This window comes from Colias croceus, chromosome 15, assembly GCF_905220415.1.
Source record: "Colias croceus chromosome 15, ilColCroc2.1".
In the NCBI taxonomy this organism is placed as follows: Eukaryota; Metazoa; Arthropoda; class Insecta; order Lepidoptera; family Pieridae; genus Colias; species Colias croceus.
In genome coordinates, this window is record NC_059551.1 from 5,817,747 (window position 1) to 5,836,198 (window position 18,452).

General features: G+C 34.1%; 3 protein-coding genes across 7 annotated transcripts; 2 read left to right on the forward strand and 1 right to left on the reverse strand.

The window, feature by feature from the left end:
• The first annotated feature begins 47 nt into the window (after nucleotides 1-47).
• On the forward strand, nucleotides 48-9,786 carry LOC123697990 (V-type proton ATPase subunit H). 5 transcript variants are annotated; one of them, XM_045644581.1, is made up of 12 exons: nucleotides 48-187; nucleotides 1,721-1,744; nucleotides 2,051-2,132; nucleotides 2,237-2,417; nucleotides 2,840-3,049; nucleotides 4,560-4,757; nucleotides 5,581-5,715; nucleotides 6,080-6,265; nucleotides 6,653-6,840; nucleotides 7,095-7,283; nucleotides 8,718-8,831; nucleotides 9,284-9,786. In XM_045644581.1, the coding sequence occupies exons 1-12, from the start codon at nucleotides 136-138 to the stop codon at nucleotides 9,357-9,359; spliced, it is 1,635 nt and encodes a 544-aa protein (XP_045500537.1). In that variant the 5' UTR covers nucleotides 48-135; the 3' UTR covers nucleotides 9,360-9,786. The 5 variants fall into 5 exon arrangements, with proteins under 5 accessions (XP_045500537.1, XP_045500540.1, XP_045500539.1 ...); XM_045644584.1 differs by lacking the exon at nucleotides 4,560-4,757; XM_045644583.1 differs by lacking the exons at nucleotides 8,718-8,831; nucleotides 9,284-9,786 and adding an exon at nucleotides 7,299-7,672 and having other exon boundaries at nucleotides 7,095-7,170.
• Nucleotides 9,787-12,606: 2,820 nt separating this feature from the next.
• LOC123698214 (myb/SANT-like DNA-binding domain-containing protein 3) lies at nucleotides 12,607-14,295 on the forward strand. Its single transcript, XM_045644800.1, has 5 exons — nucleotides 12,607-13,222; nucleotides 13,315-13,476; nucleotides 13,558-13,764; nucleotides 13,906-13,977; nucleotides 14,078-14,295. Exons 1-5 carry the CDS (start codon nucleotides 12,946-12,948, stop codon nucleotides 14,293-14,295), a joined length of 936 nt encoding a protein of 311 aa, XP_045500756.1. The 5' UTR covers nucleotides 12,607-12,945.
• A 41-nt stretch (nucleotides 14,296-14,336) lies between these two features.
• LOC123698215 (putative nuclease HARBI1) lies at nucleotides 14,337-16,302 on the reverse strand. The gene is made up of 5 exons (XM_045644801.1): nucleotides 15,847-16,302; nucleotides 15,420-15,703; nucleotides 15,147-15,316; nucleotides 14,706-14,928; nucleotides 14,337-14,533 (listed from the first exon to the last, which is right to left on the reverse strand). Exons 1-5 carry the CDS (start codon nucleotides 16,080-16,082, stop codon nucleotides 14,337-14,339), a joined length of 1,110 nt encoding a protein of 369 aa, XP_045500757.1. The 5' UTR covers nucleotides 16,083-16,302.
• Between the last annotated feature and the right edge of the window lie 2,150 nt (nucleotides 16,303-18,452).

Here is an 18,452-nt window from a genome sequence, read left to right on the forward strand (position 1 = left end):
AGAATGTGTCACAAGTCCAAACGCGAAATTATGAATCTGTAACTTAAAGTCAATTTATTTTACAAAAATCAATTATTATGAATTACGATACAAAATTACAGCCTATTTCAGTGCACTAAATTCTTCAAGTTAAAAATGGAAATTCCGAAAAAAGCGGCAAAAACTAAGGACGAGGAAATATTTAACCGTAAGTAACCTAAACTTTCCTCTTTCACATTTTGTATGAAACGCAGTGAAAATCACAAAAATTAATAAGGTCACTGTTTATAAATTATTTTAATTATATTTTTAATTCAAGCATTGGATTAATTACTTAATCTCCTCTATTCAATACGTACCTACCCTAAATTTAAAATTGGTTCATTGTACTGCAACTAAAATTTATTTTATTTGCGTGATATTTTTCCAGTGGTATTTATTTATTTTCGGATAGAAATTAGAATACGTAAATTATTTTGATAATATTTAAAATAGTAGGTAAAAGTCAAGTTCTCCTACCTACCTATAAAAATAATTTATTCAGTTTATGACTTCAGTGTTTTCAGGTTTTCAGTTACAAAAATTGTTTATTTTTATTAGTATGTTTTGTAAAACATTAACAAAATTCTTCAATAGAATATTAAGTATTCTGTTTCATTAAAATTGGATTTTTAATTGTGTGTTCAATAATCATATAAAATTTTGAACTTATTAGTGTTTTCATTAGTGACATTATTGTGTTATATTAATTTCTAAACGTTATCAAGACGTTATCGTTTCCAGTGTCGACTAGGGAAGTGAATAAATAATCGATTGTTACTTTAATCGATTATTTTTTTTCCATTTTCGATTTTTTATAATCGATTTTATTAATGGTAAAAATCGATTTTTAATAAATCGATTATAAGAATTACACAATTTAAATCGATTTTTGTAAATAGTGCTATCTGTGCGATGGATGACAAATTATGACACTAAAGTTGACAGACTAAAAATATTCATGATATTTGATGGCAATTAAATTATTATAAAAAAAATGTGTGCGTGTACTAGTGTACACACGTAAGAAGTGAAACTTCTTTATGACCTTATTTTTCAAAAAATAATTTTCTATATGCAACTTTACAGAAATACATCGAATCACGCGTGGTAGGGAGTAGGGATAAGAAAAAGATCGCGCGTAACGGAAAAATGTCATGCGTAACGAAAAAATGTTACACTACATTTTTTTCCAACTCCGATAAAGAAGTTTCACTTCAAAAAATTAATTCAAAAATTTCACATGTGAAAATTAATAAAAATTTTTAGAAGCATTTTTTTACTGTAATTAATTTGTGATAAATTTTAAAATTTACACCTGACAGCTAACTTCAGTATTATGAAATAATTGGTAAGTAAATTTACTGAACAAGTCGATAAAAAAATCAGCGCCATCTGTACTCCATGTATTTGTATATCTATATTCACAAATACCTATATAGGTATATATATATAAATGCATGGAGTGTTCTGGTCATGTCCGGTACATGGTCCGGTATTGGGGCGTTTTTTCGCATAAAAAATCGAGGTGAAAACAAAAATCGATTATTTTTAAAAAAAATCGATTTTTCACAAATCGATTTATTTCTAAACAAAAAAAATCGATTATTGAGTAATCGATTTTTCTGAATCGAGGTCACATCCCTAGTGTCGACAACATTTTAAAACCATAAAGTTATATATCTATCTCTCTTTTTCACAGCTCGAAGAGTCTACATTAGAGAAGGTAAGCAATAGCATAGACAATCAATCAAAGACAACTTCACTTGCATAAGTCACAAGACCTCTCAGCTGAGTTTTCGATCTCCCATTTTTGTGTTTTCGGAAAAATAGTTTCCGTAAATTTTATTTCTCTTGTGTGTGGGGTTTTCTTCCTACAATAAATTAGCCAAAATGGCTAACATTCACGAAGAAAATGTCAGCAAACTTATCCCAACGCTTGGTGATGATAAAATCGGTAAGTTTATTGGTAAGTCGCAAATCCTTTAGCACTAATACAATTTTGAATTATTTTTATTCCCTTTTCTCTCAGATATGATTGCAGCAACCAGCGTCCTACAAATTAGAGCAAGTGAGATTCGCCAAAGCCAAATTAATTGGCAGTCGTATTTGCAGTAAGTGAAGAATATATCACATAATTATTATGAGAATTGAGATTGATCTTTGTGAATGTGTTTTAGTTATTATATAGTGAATAATAATAATCTATACATTCTAGGTCGCAGATGATCACCCAGCGTGATCATGATTTCATTGTCAACTTGGATCAGCGCGGCCAAAAAGATTTGCCTGACAAGAACCCTGAGGCCTGTGCTGATGTGTTCCTGAACTTGCTCACTCACATCAGCAAAGATAACACCATCCAGTATGTGCTTGTACTGATTGATGATATTTTATCTGTGAGTACTGTTATACTAAGTAAATATACTAATTTATTTATTCAATAATAATCCCTCACATAAGATTAATTACATTGTTTGGAAAAAAATATTATGTGTTTCTCATGTGAAGTCATTTGAAACTATCATTAGAGAAATCAGTTATTCCTAAATCGTTAAGGAATTTATTTTGGGAATAAAATTTCAAAGGTTATTGTTATGTGACTAATAATTATGCTTTTGTTGCTTTTAAAAATCCTAGTAATTTTGTTTCATTTGATATGTTTGTGGCATTTTCATGGGCAGTGAATACTATATTTTATCCAGAGGATATAGGAGGATATAATAAATAATTTATAGTAAATTCTTTCAATTTCTGTAGGAAATTACTTCGCATGTCAAATAAAGTGTTGTTAAGCTAGCACAATGATTGATGATTTCAGGAAGACAAATCCAGAGTGAAGATCTTCCGTCAATCAAGACATGGCAACGTCTGGCAGCCATTCCTCAACCTGCTGAACCGTCAAGATGAGTTTGTCCAGCACATGACAGCTCGCATCGTCGCTAAGCTGGCCTGCTGGCATCCGCAGCTCATGGAGAAGAGTGACTTGCACTTCTACCTCTCTTGGCTCAAGGACCAGCTTAAGTCCAATGTGAGTAATATTTTTTATCTTCACCACACCAGCATGGTCAGTTTTTTTTGTTTTTTTAAATTGGTTTTGCGATCTGACACCTACAGATGCAGTTGTTTATTTATATTTAATATTAATACCCATTCATTGTAATTATTAAACAAAACAATATTAGCAGGAGGAAGACTGTTTGTTAAATCTTGGATTTTTTTTACAAATATATTTTAAAACACCTCTTTCTAATACATTTAATTTAAAATTGGGTTTGGTTTTCTAGTGCATAGTAATCATTTATATGTGATTGCATGTTTAATGTGTTCAGTAGTATGCCTCTATGTTATTTTTGCATGTTAAAGTGAAAACTCATATTAAACATGTGTTTTTAAATACAATATAATATAATTATGTATATATTTTTAATTTAATTGAGATAATTAAATAATATTCTATTGTGTAGATAAATTAATACTTTTACCCTTCACATTACATATGTAGGTAAATTTGTAAATACAGTACCTATGTATGTGTAAAATATAAATATATCAATATTAAATATGTATGCTTTTTAAATAGTTCTATATAAAATTAAATGTTTACTTAGTTTTTTGCCTTCGTTTCTGATAATCATGTATTTTAATTGAAAACATATTTGGTCTGAAGGTTTAAAACGGATGAGCATAAAGTTGGCCAATATATAATAATCTGAAGATTTTGGCAAAATGTTCTCCTTCTTTTGTAATTTTTATTTATTTATTAATATAAGCAAATCAGCAAATGAATGATTTTATTTCACATGCTTCATCTTGGACACAATTTAATACAAGCCTAATTTTGCTTCAAGTTTTAAAAGCTAGCTGATAATATTTTTCAGACCATTACAGATACTGGCTTTATAACAATATGATAATGATCAATTATAAATATTGTATGTACCTACCATGTTACAGCTAAGAGATTTTCTAAAGAAACATGAACTACAATATATATAATATAAATATAATAAAATATATAATTTCAAGAATTATGTTTTTAATTCGAATTTTACAATATTTGTGTAAAATCATGTTCATAATTATTAACGGAAGGAAAATGTAATATAGTTTAAAAAAAAGTAAAAGATTATATTTGTTGTTATATTTTAATTATTATAGTTGCATTTATTATATATGTACTAATAAAACTCTGTAATGTAATTAAATATATAAGCATCATTATGTATTAATTTAATTATATTTATTTGAATAATATATATTAGTTATCACTGTATTTAAACTTCTGTGATATTTTTTTAAGTTTATTGATATACTAACTTTACAGAAATAATGTGAATAATAAAGATATTTCTCAGCCTTACCAAGCTTTAGGCTAAGCCCACATTCCCATGACTATGCTAACAACAGTTAACAAATACTCGAACGTCCAAACAAACGTAACGTGTTGTGATATCATCTTCACCCAAGCATCATGCATCATTGGGATGTTATGGAAGTGGTGTGCAATTTTATCACCGTGAGGTTTGTTTTCTGGCAAGGCGGAGAAAATGTCTGCCGAGTTAGCGCATGCTGAGCAGGTTATGTTGGAGCACGAGAAACAACATTTCTCCGATAAACACGTTAAACACCACAAGGACAAAAGCGCGGACAAGGCCGACAGTGAGAAATATTCGAGCCTTTACACCTCGTTCGATGTACTGAAATCACATGGGGACTTGCATCCTGACCTCCACAAGGTATTCTGTGTTGGCGCCGCAACATGTGAATGTAATAAAGTGTACAATAACTTCGTTGTCGACTAACATGACTTTAAGTTTAAGTACTAATATCGAAAGGGCTGAACGCCTCAGTGCGCTTGTGTTATCTATGTTATTAACTCTTTGATTAACAAAATGCTTATAACTGCGCACGCACAAACGTAAGGTGCGTTCTTAAATAACTTTATTATTCTACAAAATCGATACAACACACATTATTACAGTGTTGCATGTGTTAATATTTAAATTTGTGATTAAACTTTATATTTTCTAGCGATACTAAAATCTAGAAGGAGAAATTTATACTTCTTTTTGTAATTTTGCTTCATTTCTTTGAAAAAAATATTGTAGCAATAATGATTATTTTATGTTGGTATGTATACAATGATAAAGAGTTACTACAAAAAAAAATGTAAAACAGATTTGTGGATGTGATATGTAGACCGAAAAATAAACAAGACAATATGTCAATTACCATCCAAGTACCAGCTTTCTTTGTTTAGTTTATTTATGGAATAATGAAATACTCTATGTTATTGCTTTTTATGTAATTTAGTTTATATTGGCTTTAATCAAATACCTACTATTATTGTAAAGTTAGTTTGTCAATACATTCGACATTATTTTAAATTTAAATGTTCTTTTATCAATTTATTCAATATATCTGTTATAAATCTTTTATCAAATGATTATAAACACACGGCACTGTGCATGTAGTGAGTAAAACACCAACAGAAATAATGTATGCTTTGCAAATATAATGTTTTTAACATAAATGTTTATTATATTAATTTTTGTTCAGAACAATGACTACATCCAGTCGGTGGCCCGTTGCCTGCAAATGATGCTGCGCGTCGACGAGTACCGTTTCGCGTTCCTGTCCGTTGACGGTATCTCCACTCTGCTGTCCATTCTCGCTTCGAGGGTGAACTTCCAGGTAATTTAGAACTTTTTATAGCAATATTGAAATCCACTTTAAAATCCACATCATTCGTCATTTGGTTCTAAACTGATACTTTACTTTGTTATTCCACAAAGATTTATGGTTCTTGGGCCTCTTGGGTGAGATCCCGAATTGATGCTTACTTTTGTCACTAACAAATACAAATACACACTTTCTGATTGGGATTTGCATAACGCCAATAACCTGTATATGTCCACTATGTGAAGGAAGAATACAAATATCTAGCTTGTAAATGACTATCATGAACGAATTTTTTGTTCTGTATTAAGTGACAGTCGACAGAGATACATACTAGTTTTCAAGATATACTTTATTTTAAGTGTTACTTTTTTTACAGGTTCAATACCAGCTAGTGTTCTGCCTGTGGGTGTTGACATTCAACCCGCTGCTCGCTGAGAAAATGAACAAATTCAACGCCATTCCCATCTTGGCGGACATTTTGAGCGACTCGGTCAAGGAGAAGGTCACCCGCATTGTACTTGCCGTGTTCAGGAATTTGATCGAAAAGCCTGAAGACCACCAGGTTTGTTAATCAAGATATTTTAAATTGGCTGGTAATACTGGCTAGAAACTACACATTTTAATTTTACTGGTTACTAGTATAATAATATCATACCTATGTAAAGTATTTACATAGGTATAACACATTTGTGTTTATTTATAAATTATTCAAGTCCCAACTTTATTTTGCCTTGTGTGCAATTTTAATCGTGAAAATAAAGTTGGATTACTCGAAATTCGATTACTTACTATTATTTGGTATAGTAGTAGGTATTTCGATTTGTATTTTGTATTACGCTAATATTAAACATTAGTCATTTTTTCAACGCATTAAAAACGCAACTAAACCATAAAATGATTATCATTTAATTTTGCTCAGTCATTTCTAATTCATTTTTATTAAAAACAGGTGGCCAAAGAGCACTGCATCGCGATGGTGCAATGCAAAGTGCTGAAACAGCTGTCGATCCTCGAACAGAAGCGCTCCGACGATGAGGACATAATGAACGACGTGGACTTCCTCAACGAGCGCCTGCAGGCCTCCGTGCAGGACCTCAGCTCGTTCGATCAGTACGCCACTGAGGTTAAGAGCGGACGGTGGGTATATTTATTGTGTTAAATAATAATATGTCTTAACAAATTTTCTTTCATATCAAGTATTTTCTATGTGTTGCAAACAAAAACGGGTTTTAATTGTAACATATTTATCACTACCTTCTATTAATGTCAACTGAGTTTGTTTCAAATGAGTTTCTTCAGATGAAATTGTTATTTTGATCACATAACAATTACTGTGTACATAATATTTTTCGTCAAAAAAGCGGCATTACAACGAGTTATGTTTGTTCCAGTTTGGAATGGTCGCCCGTGCACAAGTCGGCGAAGTTCTGGCGCGAGAACGCGGCGCGGCTGAACGAGCGCGGGCAGGAGCTGCTGCGCACGCTCGTGCACCTGCTGGAGAAGAGCGGCGACCCGGTCGTGCTCGCCGTCGCGTGCTACGACGTGGGCGAGTACGTGCGCCACTACCCGCGCGGCAAGCAGTGAGTATACACCAGGAGCTGCTGCGCACGCTCGTGCACCTGCTGGAGAAGAGCGGCGACCCGGTCGTGCTCGCCGTCGCGTGCTACGACGTGGGCGAGTACGTGCGCCACTACCCGCGCGGCAAGCAGTGAGTATACACCAGGAGCTGCTGCGCACGCTCGTGCACCTGCTGGAGAAGAGCGGCGACCCGGTCGTGCTCGCCGTCGCGTGCTACGACGTGGGCGAGTACGTGCGCCACTACCCGCGCGGCAAGCAGTGAGTATACACCAGGAGCTGCTGCGCACGCTCGTGCACCTGCTGGAGAAGAGCGGCGACCCGGTCGTGCTCGCCGTCGCGTGCTACGACGTGGGCGAGTACGTGCGCCACTACCCGCGCGGCAAGCAGTGAGTATACACCAGGAGCTGCTGCGCACGCTCGTGCACCTGCTGGAGAAGAGCGGCGACCCGGTCGTGCTCGCCGTCGCGTGCTACGACGTGGGCGAGTACGTGCGCCACTACCCGCGCGGCAAGCAGTGAGTATACACCAGGAGCTGCTGCGCACGCTCGTGCACCTGCTGGAGAAGAGCGGCGACCCGGTCGTGCTCGCCGTCGCGTGCTACGACGTGGGCGAGTACGTGCGCCACTACCCGCGCGGCAAGCAGTGAGTGCACAACACGGTCTCTTTGAGTATATACATTGACCCGTTAGGCTGGTTGCAGAGCTTGACCGACCATCAGTGCGTACGTCAGTCGCGCTTGTCATATGTATGGAAATTCATAAAACCGTTCATAGCTAGACCGCCCATACGCACGCGTATTGTCATGCTTATTAGTGTCATATTCATACACATTGTTGATGCGTATCGTCAGGACCGACGGTACGCACTGACTGTCGGTCAAGCTCTGCAAACAGCCTTAGTAACCTGCGCAGCAAGCAGTGAGTATACATATACCCGGTCTCTGAGAATATACATTGATAACGAACTTCTTGCCGGCTCTGCTCTGTAGAAAGCTAGAAGAGCTTTAATCGTCTTTTTCCTAGGGATGGTTAAAAAATATATGAATACTATCTGCGCTCCGCGGTTTTACCCGCGTGGCTACGCTTCTGTTGTTCTTAGGGTTCATACGCACTACAGCTCTCCGAGCAACCGGAGCGGTCTGTGGGTAGCCGCATCGCAGTGCGCATAGAAATGAATATTACGTACATAATTGTGCTTGCGGTCAGCCGGACGGCTACCCGCAACGCGGCTACCCGCATAGTGCGTATGAACCCTTAGCGTGATGATATATTATAGCCTATAGCCTTCCTCGATAAATGGGCTATCCAACACCGAAAGAATTTTTTCAAATCGGCCCAATAGTTCTTGAGATTAGCACGTTAAAACAAACAAACAAACAAACTCTTCAGCTTTATAATATTAGAATAGATATCTCATTTATTTCTTATTTTACCCAGTATCATCGAGCAGCTAGGCGGTAAGCAACGCGTGATGTACCTCCTCAGCCACGACGACCCCAATGTGCGCTACGAGGCCCTGCTTGCCGTTCAGAAACTTATGGTTCACAACTGGTGAGTATACAGACGGACTTTACATAGTTTTAGATATAAAACAAACAGATATAAATGTAACAGATACAAAACACAAACACAAACAGATACAAAATAAAAATGTAGTACAAAATGTCCCTCACAATTTATGTGATCGATATTATTTTTTCTTAAAATCTTGCTGTGCAGTTACTATAACTATGCTAAATAGTTACGGCCTTACTAATAAAAAGTTAAACAATGGATAAATTTCAACCATTTTCTACCATAGCTGTGTCCTGCTCTTGCTCACATGAAACGTCAATCATAAAAACAAGACAGGTTATTGCAATAAGTAATCCATTGCATAGCGAATGGGTAACATTTTATTAGTAAGATCGTTAGTTTATAGTGTTAAGTTTATGTACCTCACATATATGTTTGTATTTGTCTGAAGTTTAGTGATATAATAATTAAAATGATCGTTATTACAGGGAATACCTCGGCAAGCAACTGGAAAAGGAACAAATTGACAAGCAGACTGGATCTGCAGTTGGAGCTAAAGCCTAAGCCCACCAAAGTATTTAATACCGTTATTGTTATCGTCTAGAAATCTTGGTCGAAAGTTTAGCCATTGTTATGATACAAGTATTATTATTACACTGTAAATAAAACACGTGCAAAAAGATCAAGTTCATTCAGTTGTGCTATTTAGAAATTAATATTTTCGAATTCGTGTAAATACAGAAAAATATTGTTTGTTGTTAAAATAAAAACTATTATATTTTACTGATCAAGTATTTATGAATGCCTTTATAATAGAATTTTATTTATCACCGCTGTATTATTACATTCCTATACGAGTTTTATTATTGTTATTGAAATTGAGAATCAAATGCTTATTACATATGGTGTATTATTTAAATTGAAACTTGTAGACGTTTTAGCCATTTGTGCATATGTAACAGAGCGCCGTTAATAAAAGTATGGAAATATATAATATTTATTTTTTAAACCCATATCCTGTTTTAATACATAAGCCCTAAAATATATCATTCAAACTAACTCCCCGACCGTGACGTCGCCCGAAGGAGGAAAAAAGTAATCCTAAATGGTAAAAAGCCAGGTTGTATCAATGTTTAGCCCTGTGGTTTAGCCTCCTTATCTATCTCCTCGCACGAAAATCAATACAATAAAATCGCACAGTTGTGACGTAGAAAATGACAAACAAACCAACATACTTTCGCATTTATAAGGTAGTACAATAAATTTTGCATTATACCACAGAATACAATATAATAGTAGCTAAACTGTGAGCTAAACGCTACAGAACGGACACTCTCCGCCTCCCGCCAAATTCATCAGAAAAACGCGAATTTTTTTTACGCTAGTCACAAATGTGCCAACCATAAAGCGTTAACACACACATTTACAGTCTTTACAGTGTGACTGTCAAAACGATAATTTTGTATGGAGTGTCCGGGGTGTGATTATACACATTTTTTTCTGATTTTCTGCATCAAAAAATAAAACTCACAAGTGAGTCGTAAGAATTTGACCAGACGGATCTATCAAGGCACAGCCCGAACTACTGGACCGATCGGGCTTAAATGCCATGCAAATAGCCCACAGAACAGTAAGAACATAATAGAAGTGCGATGTGGGCGTGGCCCACGTGTCACTAGTAAGGTAAGATCACCTAACTCGCTCTCAGTTGTGCGCAGAAAAATATTCGAGTCGGTTGTCAACTGTCAAACCTTATTTCCATATTTATTCATTATTTAGAGCGTGTTGTTCGGTATTAGAGTGGAAAAATGATAGCAGACGAAATAATATCAGCAATCGAGGCATTTCATACCATCGGTAAGTCTTATTTTAATTTATTTTAAATATATTTTATGTTACAACTTCGCTTGTCGTAATTTGTCAAAAATTTATAAAAATATTAAGTCAAAATGAACCCTAATCCATAAGAAATAAGTACTAATATAGATTGAACAGCAAACAAGACTTTCTGGAATATTATTGAAATAAACAAACGAATGTCGGATTAGTGATGCATGTGGCGCATATCGACAGTATCGATACTTTAGAAAAGACAAACATTTCAAATATTAAATTTTATTCTATTTTTCCTTAGCTTTCATTTGTCCTATTTATTTATAGATTTTCGAAAGAGCCTACTTTAAGGAGAAATGGATAATAAATGCAACGTGACGAGTTAACTGGATGCCGAACAGCAATAAGCAGTCTAACAAAGGCCACCGATACATCAAACCTACGGCAGTTCCAAGATTTAAAATAATGCATATTTTCTGTTTGTTTTGTAAATATAGATTTATACTATTCTATTCCGTTTTTTATTTAAATATAATAATATGAAAAGACGTACTTAGTAGTAATAAACATACTCCAAAATGTGACACATTATCCTATACTCATATAATAGAAAGAAAAAAAAAATGCACAAAAATATATTTATTTGTGAATTATCGATAACAAGGCTGACATCCCTTAGAGCATAGCATCAGGTTAATGTCAAGTTAATGTCATTAATTTAGAGTGACACAAATTTCAACCTTATCTTTATGTGTAGAGGTTCAAAGTTATATGTATTGAAAACCAACGCCATCTGTTGTGGAATAGCTGAATGTTTTCGAATTTGGAATTTCTGAGCAAAGAGAAACAAAACAGCTAATATACCTAGGGATGTTATACTAAAATAAACCGTAACTTGGTTCGTTAGGGTACATATTGAAATGCTGAATTTATAACCTAAGTCAGTTTTTACTCAAATTAAGCTGTCCAATCAAAGGCATAGTTTACTTGTAGTGTACTGTATAACTATCGGTTTAAATGTGTGGGTTTGGCGACACTGGTTTTCATACTAATGATGACATTATAGCACTTCTATTATGTTCTTACTGTTCTGTGAAATAGCCACTATGATTTGTTCCATTGGCCACGCGGGCGAAGCTGTGAGCAACAGCTTGTCTAGTCATCAAGATTAGTAGAAAATATGATCATTTTTATAGGACTGAACTCTTAGGCATGATTCACGCTATACCGTGCCGGGGCCGGGCTGCGCGGGAGCCGGGATACAAATGAAACAATATCCATCAACATTTCTACGCCGCGCCGTGGCCTGTCCGTGCACGGTCAGGCATGAATCTCTTCATACAAAAAATATACAATAATGTTTGATGACCGCGGCCCAGTCACGAAACGGTGTAGCGTAAATCATTCTTTAATGGATATTTTGAGGAATGAGGATCTTCACCAAAATCTGGCTCTACTTACTTACTCTACAGGGTTTTCACTTTTTAGCGAAAAAATATTGGCGAATAGCAGTTTATAATCTGTGCAGCAACAAAAATTAATATTTGTATGTAATCTGTCAATCTCGAAAGTCAGACTGCTGACATTTCTAAACCATAGACCAAAGAGTATAATGTATAATAGGGCATAGAGAGCCCTCTTGAAGCATATGAAGGCCAACCTATTTGACTTTGACTGGCGACAATGAGCCCTCTGGATTTTGGGGTTAGAACTAATTCCATATACCTACATACATATATACGTTAATATACATAGGTAGTAGGTATATTTTTTTTATCACTACTCTTCTATAAATAACGACGCAATTTAATTTGAATAATCATTTCAGGCAAAAATAATGTGCCTGGAATAAATGCTCACATATTATATTTGCGTCGTTATTGAAATAGGAGAGCGATATTGTTTCAGAGAATACCTACAACTGATTTATTATCATTTATTTTCAACATTTTAGAAATAAGACTAAGGGCCACTTGCAGCAAAATTTTTAAAATCTTGATTCTATTAAAGCTAGATTTAGTTCTTAAACCCGGTTTAACTTAAATCTCATCGGTGTTGTCTTGCACGTCCTAAAATTACGTTCGATTTAACTAAATCAAGATTAAGCCCATCATTCACTCACCATTCATTCCTTACGTTCCGTTGTTATGTCAAGCGTGATTTCGTGTACAAAAAAACGTGCTTCCTGTCACTTGTCAGTGTCAGTTTTGTTTTAAGTTTTAACGTTCCCGTTATTCTGTGTTGTGTTTCCGAGTTTGTTTGCGATTGTGCGGTGTGCGTGTTATTTTTAAATACATATATCAAATTGTGCAGTAGTATGAACAATATGATGAAGAAATCCAGGGGACCTAATTTTTCTACTGCGGAAATAATGCATCTTTTAAAGCTAGTAGAAAAATACCCCATAATAGAAAATAAAAGAACAGATGGGGCTACAGCAAAAGACAAGCAAATGGCTTGGCAAAGGTTAACTGCTGAGTACAACTCCCAAACTAATTTCTCCCCCAGAACGGCAGACAAACTGTTGTCTTGTTACAAAAACCAAAAAGTTAAAGTGAAAAAGATGCACTCTAATGAAAAAATGGCTATCAGAGGTAAGATATTCATTAGTTGTACCTACCAATTAATTAATTCCATAATACACTTAAAAAATAAACAATTTAAAATTAATCTATAATTTTTTTAGCACCTTTGCTACTCAATGCAGTGGAAGAGTATGGGCAGGACTGGAACCAGGTTGCACAGGCAACAGAAGCAAGCAGTTTAGACTGTAAAAATACATTCGAGGAGTTGGTAAAGGATGCAAAAAGAGAAGAAGCTTTACATAAAAAAGAAATTAATCGTACAGGTAAGTGTTCAGAATACTGTTAGCAGTGATGCATACTGCTTTGTTTGTTGACAGATAATTTCAAAAAGATGTTGTTTACAGGAGGAGGTCCACCTCCAGAGTCATCTGGTAGCCGTGACCCTGTAATTGAAAAGGTCAAAACAATAATTGGACCCTCACTGGAAGGGCTATACACTATTTATGACGGAGATGCAGAGTTTATGAAGGAGCAGCAAGAGTCAGCATCCATTAATACAGAGATGCAACCGATAGATATGATAGTAGTTGACTCACCACAGGTAGAAAATGGTAAGGTTCTTTGATATTATCACTGCATCAACCCTGATGAATAGATTTGCAGTGTGCAAATAATCTTAGCACCCATACATTAAGTGAATTGAATACAGACATCATTTTAAAAGAATTTAACAATATGTAATATTATTTCAGGCAATGATGACAAAAAAAGGTTAAATATTATGAAAAGGAAGGTAGACCCAAGTCTGGAGTCATTGAGAAAAGGTAAAATTACAGAGTAATTATTTTCATAACACTCATTAAAGACAGTTTTTCTATGAGAGTGGTTTGTTAACAATTTTCACAAGTCTTTTTAACTTTACAGGAAAGAAGCAAAACGTATCTCATTCTTTCAAAGAGTTAGCAGAGGATAAGAAGGACCTGGTGAAAGCCCAAAAAGAACTGGCTGAACTTCAAATTGAACATCAGAAGATATTAATTAAATTAGCTCAAGAAAAACTGCAATTTGAAGAGAAAAAAAATAAAATGGAGCTGGAATTTCTCAAAGAAAAATATGCATTAGAATTAAATAAAAAACAATGAATTTATTTATTTTTTATTTTGTTTTGTATTTATCCATCTAATTATAATCTTGCAAAATATTCGTTAATTAATAATGTTCGTTCAATGTTGCCGGCTATACTTCTGGACAAAGTTCTGGAGTTTGTTGGTATTGCTATTGGTATATCAGGTATATGTGGTATATCTTCATCTGTAGGTGGTTCTGAATCCTTTTGTAAAATTGCAATATTATGTAGAACTGCAGTAGCAACAATGATACCTGTAAAATGATAAGTGAGATATTTTATAAATAAAGGTCAAAAAATGTATAGCAAGGTAACATAGATGCAGCAGACTGCAATTACAAATGTATAGAACTCGGCTAAGCAAACCAAGCTGATTTGATTTTAGCTCTTGGTCTGCAACCCGCTAAGGTATGGAAATAGTTTTACCTGGCACTCTTCGTAATTTAACATTTATTCCTTTTGAAAGAATAGGGAATCTTCTCTTCCAAATACCAAACGTTCTCTCTATTACATTTCGAGTTCTTATTTGAGACTCCTGGTATAATTTTTCACCTCTTGTACTAGGTGTATTTTCAGGCAGTGGTGTCATCATGTATCTGGTCTGAGAATAACCACTATCCCCAACCAATAATTTTTCATTGTAAACTCCCTGAAAAGTAGTAAGTAACAGCATTTAAAATTGCGTGTGAAATTCAGTTTGTAGTACTTTCCTTAGATGAATAATAAAAATTTACTTCAATAGTATTTAATATTTATTAATGTTAATTTCTGACATACATTAGGTAAGTAATGTTATAATAAGAGAGTGGTGCCAGATAGTGCAGATATATTTCACTTAATTTTTTAATATTGGATGAAAATACCTACTTGAACAAAGTTTCTCTTTTGTGCACAGTTGTCCCAAATGTTAGCATCGTGTACTGAACCATGCCAACGAGCCACTACATCTAGGAAAAGTAAATTAGCCGAGCATATGCACTGGGTATTAATGGAAAAATAGCCCTTTCGATTCCTATAAATTTCAGCATAATCACCACCTGTTGATAAGAGAACATGTTACATATTATATAATCTGGATATTTAATATTTATAGACATGCAAACAAAAACAGAACAAAGATATTTCATTAAAGTTACATACCCGGAGATAAAAATTTTATATGTGTACAATCTATAGCACCAATACAACGGGGAAATTTTGCTATATCATAAAACTTTGCCACAACATTGTTTTGTTCATCAACAGTAACAGGCATTTTAATATACTCTGAATATAAAGAAGCAATTGCATGTGTTACTCGATGCAATATTCTACAGGCAGTGGACTCATGAGCTCCAATAACATCTCCACAAGCTGTTAATTGACTACCAGTAGCATAATATCTCAGGGTGCATAGAAGCTGGTTCATTGGGGATACAGCATTTCTGAAAAAATAAAATGAAGTTTGGGTTCGAGTGTCGTTTGGTATTTTTAGGTATTAATAGTATTTTTACCCATACATTTTATTTAGGTTAGTTGAAGGCGGATGGATTCTAGTCTAGTAGGTACATGTTTATTCACAGCTTACCTGTTGAAAGTATTTGGAAAATTATGAATAATTTTCTCAAGCAGGAATGTTGCACTGCGTTTACTTAACCGGAATCTTTTCAAGAATTCGTCATCTCGTAACGTGCTATATAAATCACTTCCATTATAGACTCTTCGAGAGAAAAACGGGGTTTCTAAATATTGCACGATTAGCTCGTCATCGTCTGATAACAAATCATTATCATTGTACGCCACTGTTAAAGCTAATAAATCCATTTTCACGTAATAAAAGAAAGAACAAATCTACAATAACGTTATCTGTCAATAAAATCGAGATTTAACAACTATAAACCGACCTACACGCCGGTTTAACTTTGACGCCAATTTAAATCGAGATTTTAAGCTAAATCATAATGAGCAAGACGTTAAATCAAATGTAGACCTAAATCGAGTTTTTGTTTCAGTAAATCTCGATTTAAAGTATTGCTGCAAGTGGCCCTAAGATCTAAATGATTACAAAATGGATGGTTTTTAAAGATTTAGGTGATTTAAAAAAAAACTTTTCAGTTGTAATAATTACAAGATAATTAGCTTATATAATTAGTATTTATATTAGTTTCATTATATGAATATAAATACGGAGTCTTTAAAAATGAGATATTTGGAAGTGCTAAATAGGTATAATTCAGTCAAATTTCTTAAAACAAATTGAAGTACTTACTAAGGATAATGAAGAAAACGACAATAAAAGAAATTAGTTCTTTATTTTTTAAATGCTTTCACATATTGTAATATTACATATTTTTAAGTACTTATCTAAAACAAAACTGTCCGTGCACATAATTTTCAGTAAAACGTTTTGAAAGCCTGAACGTAGGGCTCGATTCAACGCACTTTCACCACACTTTCACGAGAACTATAAACTTCACACGATTATCAACAAAATGAACTAATTAAGTAATTTTAACGTAAATAAACTTCACCGTTCACGTATAGTCGCCGCCATTTTATGACAGAATTATCAAATTAGGCATGGGCGTTGAATCAACGGACTAGTTAAATTAACCGTCTATGTACATTCAACGATTCGACTAGTCCATCGCTCACCAACGCACTAGTTGAATTCAACGACTAAACAAAAGAGTCGAAACTCTCGTCAACGCGTCCGCGACGGTTAACTCTTCGACGTGGCCGTATAATAGTCCACCGTAGACGGTTAAACGACTCGTCGTAGACGGCTCGTCAGTCGACACGTTTGTATTAACTCGATCGACGCGACGCGTCGCGAGTTGATAGTTCAATATTTTTACCGTTAATTCCGTTTGACTTTGAATGAGATTACTATGATCAATGCTCGAAATATTGAAAAAAAAGGAGATTAATTTGTATTAATTTGATATTATTGAATTAAATAATAATTTAATATAAATTTATAAATTTATATTTATAAATTTCTTTTATTGAATTGTCTTAAAAATCTAAGATATTTTTTTTATTCAGTTAATTTATTACATATCATAAGGATTACCTACCTATAATAATATATTGAATAATGTTAATATATCGACTATAACTAACGACTTAAAACGACAAGTTAAATCATAAACAAAAACTTGGTAATAGATAGGTGATATATTATATATAATTGTTAAAAAATAGCTTTGACTTTTAAAGTGAAACTTTTATTACATCGTCTCAAACTGTTTGGTCTGTGTAGCGCATGTTGCGTGACGCACGATACGTACGATAATTATCGTACAAATACGATAATTTTTAGTTAAATGTCTATAGTGTGAAAAAAAGTTTCACTTTTACCGTGGTTTCATAAAACCACACAACTTATTTCTTTACTAGAGACAACCCTGACATTGAATTCTTTGAAAATCTATAATTCGTAATAACTTCGTGGTAAGAATGTGGAATTTTACATGTAGAGTGTAGACCTCAGTTCAAGGTAACGAACGTTCGATTACCTATACCGTCGCGCGTCGGTCGACCGTGTCAATCGTTGTCAATTCGTTTCAGTTTACACATCGACTAGTCGAAGATTTTAACTAGTTGATCGACTAGTTGATGAACGACATTTAACGGTCTAGTCTCGTTGATGAAAAATGCGTCGACGACCCATTCCTATATCAAATACAAATTACAAAAAAAAAGTTAGTCAATGTTACCAATTAATAAATCATATTTAACACTTTTCATGTAAATTAAATAAGACGTTTTCAGTATTTTATTTAGTTAGACGCACTATTTTTTTATGTAAAATATTTTCCTGAATAATTATAGTTCTAGATAAGATAGGTACTGAATTAAAAATCTGAGATTATTGTTCTAATTCATTTAAACTTTGAATAAAGAAAGGTTTTCATTTGCCTTATTTTACTGCATTGATTTCATATAGGACAACACTGAGAAGCTTTCAGAAGATGTTGCAAGTTTATTAATTTGATACCATATGAAGCGATTGAAATCGCAAAATTATTTATTGGAATTTGAAAAAAAGTAAGACATGCATTCGATCTATTAAAATAAAACAATGTTTAAAGAATAATTTCCATTTATTTAAATATCTTTATTCACTTTGCAAAAACTTCGGAAAGTGCGATGCCATCTTTTGGGGATTTAATATAAACTTATTTAAAT

Bases quoted from the DNA above. Each gene is read 5' to 3' on its own strand.
- LOC123697990 (XM_045644581.1), top strand. From the start codon at position 136: ATGGAAATTCCGAAAAAAGCGGCAAAAACTAAGGACGAGGAAATATTT. The intron at 1,745-2,050 runs GTAAGCAATAGC...CTTTTCTCTCAG, and splicing joins AAGAGTCTACATTAGAGAAG to ATATGATTGCAGCAACCAGC. The intron at 2,418-2,839 runs GTGAGTACTGTT...TGATGATTTCAG, and splicing joins TGATTGATGATATTTTATCT to GAAGACAAATCCAGAGTGAA.
- LOC123698214 (XM_045644800.1), top strand. From the start codon at position 12,946: ATGAACAATATGATGAAGAAATCCAGGGGACCTAATTTTTCTACTGCG. The intron at 13,477-13,557 runs GTAAGTGTTCAG...TGTTGTTTACAG, and splicing joins AAAAGAAATTAATCGTACAG to GAGGAGGTCCACCTCCAGAG. The intron at 13,765-13,905 runs GTAAGGTTCTTT...ATATTATTTCAG, and splicing joins CTCACCACAGGTAGAAAATG to GCAATGATGACAAAAAAAGG.
- LOC123698215 (XM_045644801.1), bottom strand. From the start codon at position 16,082: ATGGATTTATTAGCTTTAACAGTGGCGTACAATGATAATGATTTGTTA. The intron at 15,704-15,846 runs GTAAGCTGTGAA...TTATTTTTTCAG, and splicing joins TTTCCAAATACTTTCAACAG to AAATGCTGTATCCCCAATGA. The intron at 14,534-14,705 runs GTAAAACTATTT...ATCATTTTACAG, and splicing joins TAAATTACGAAGAGTGCCAG to GTATCATTGTTGCTACTGCA.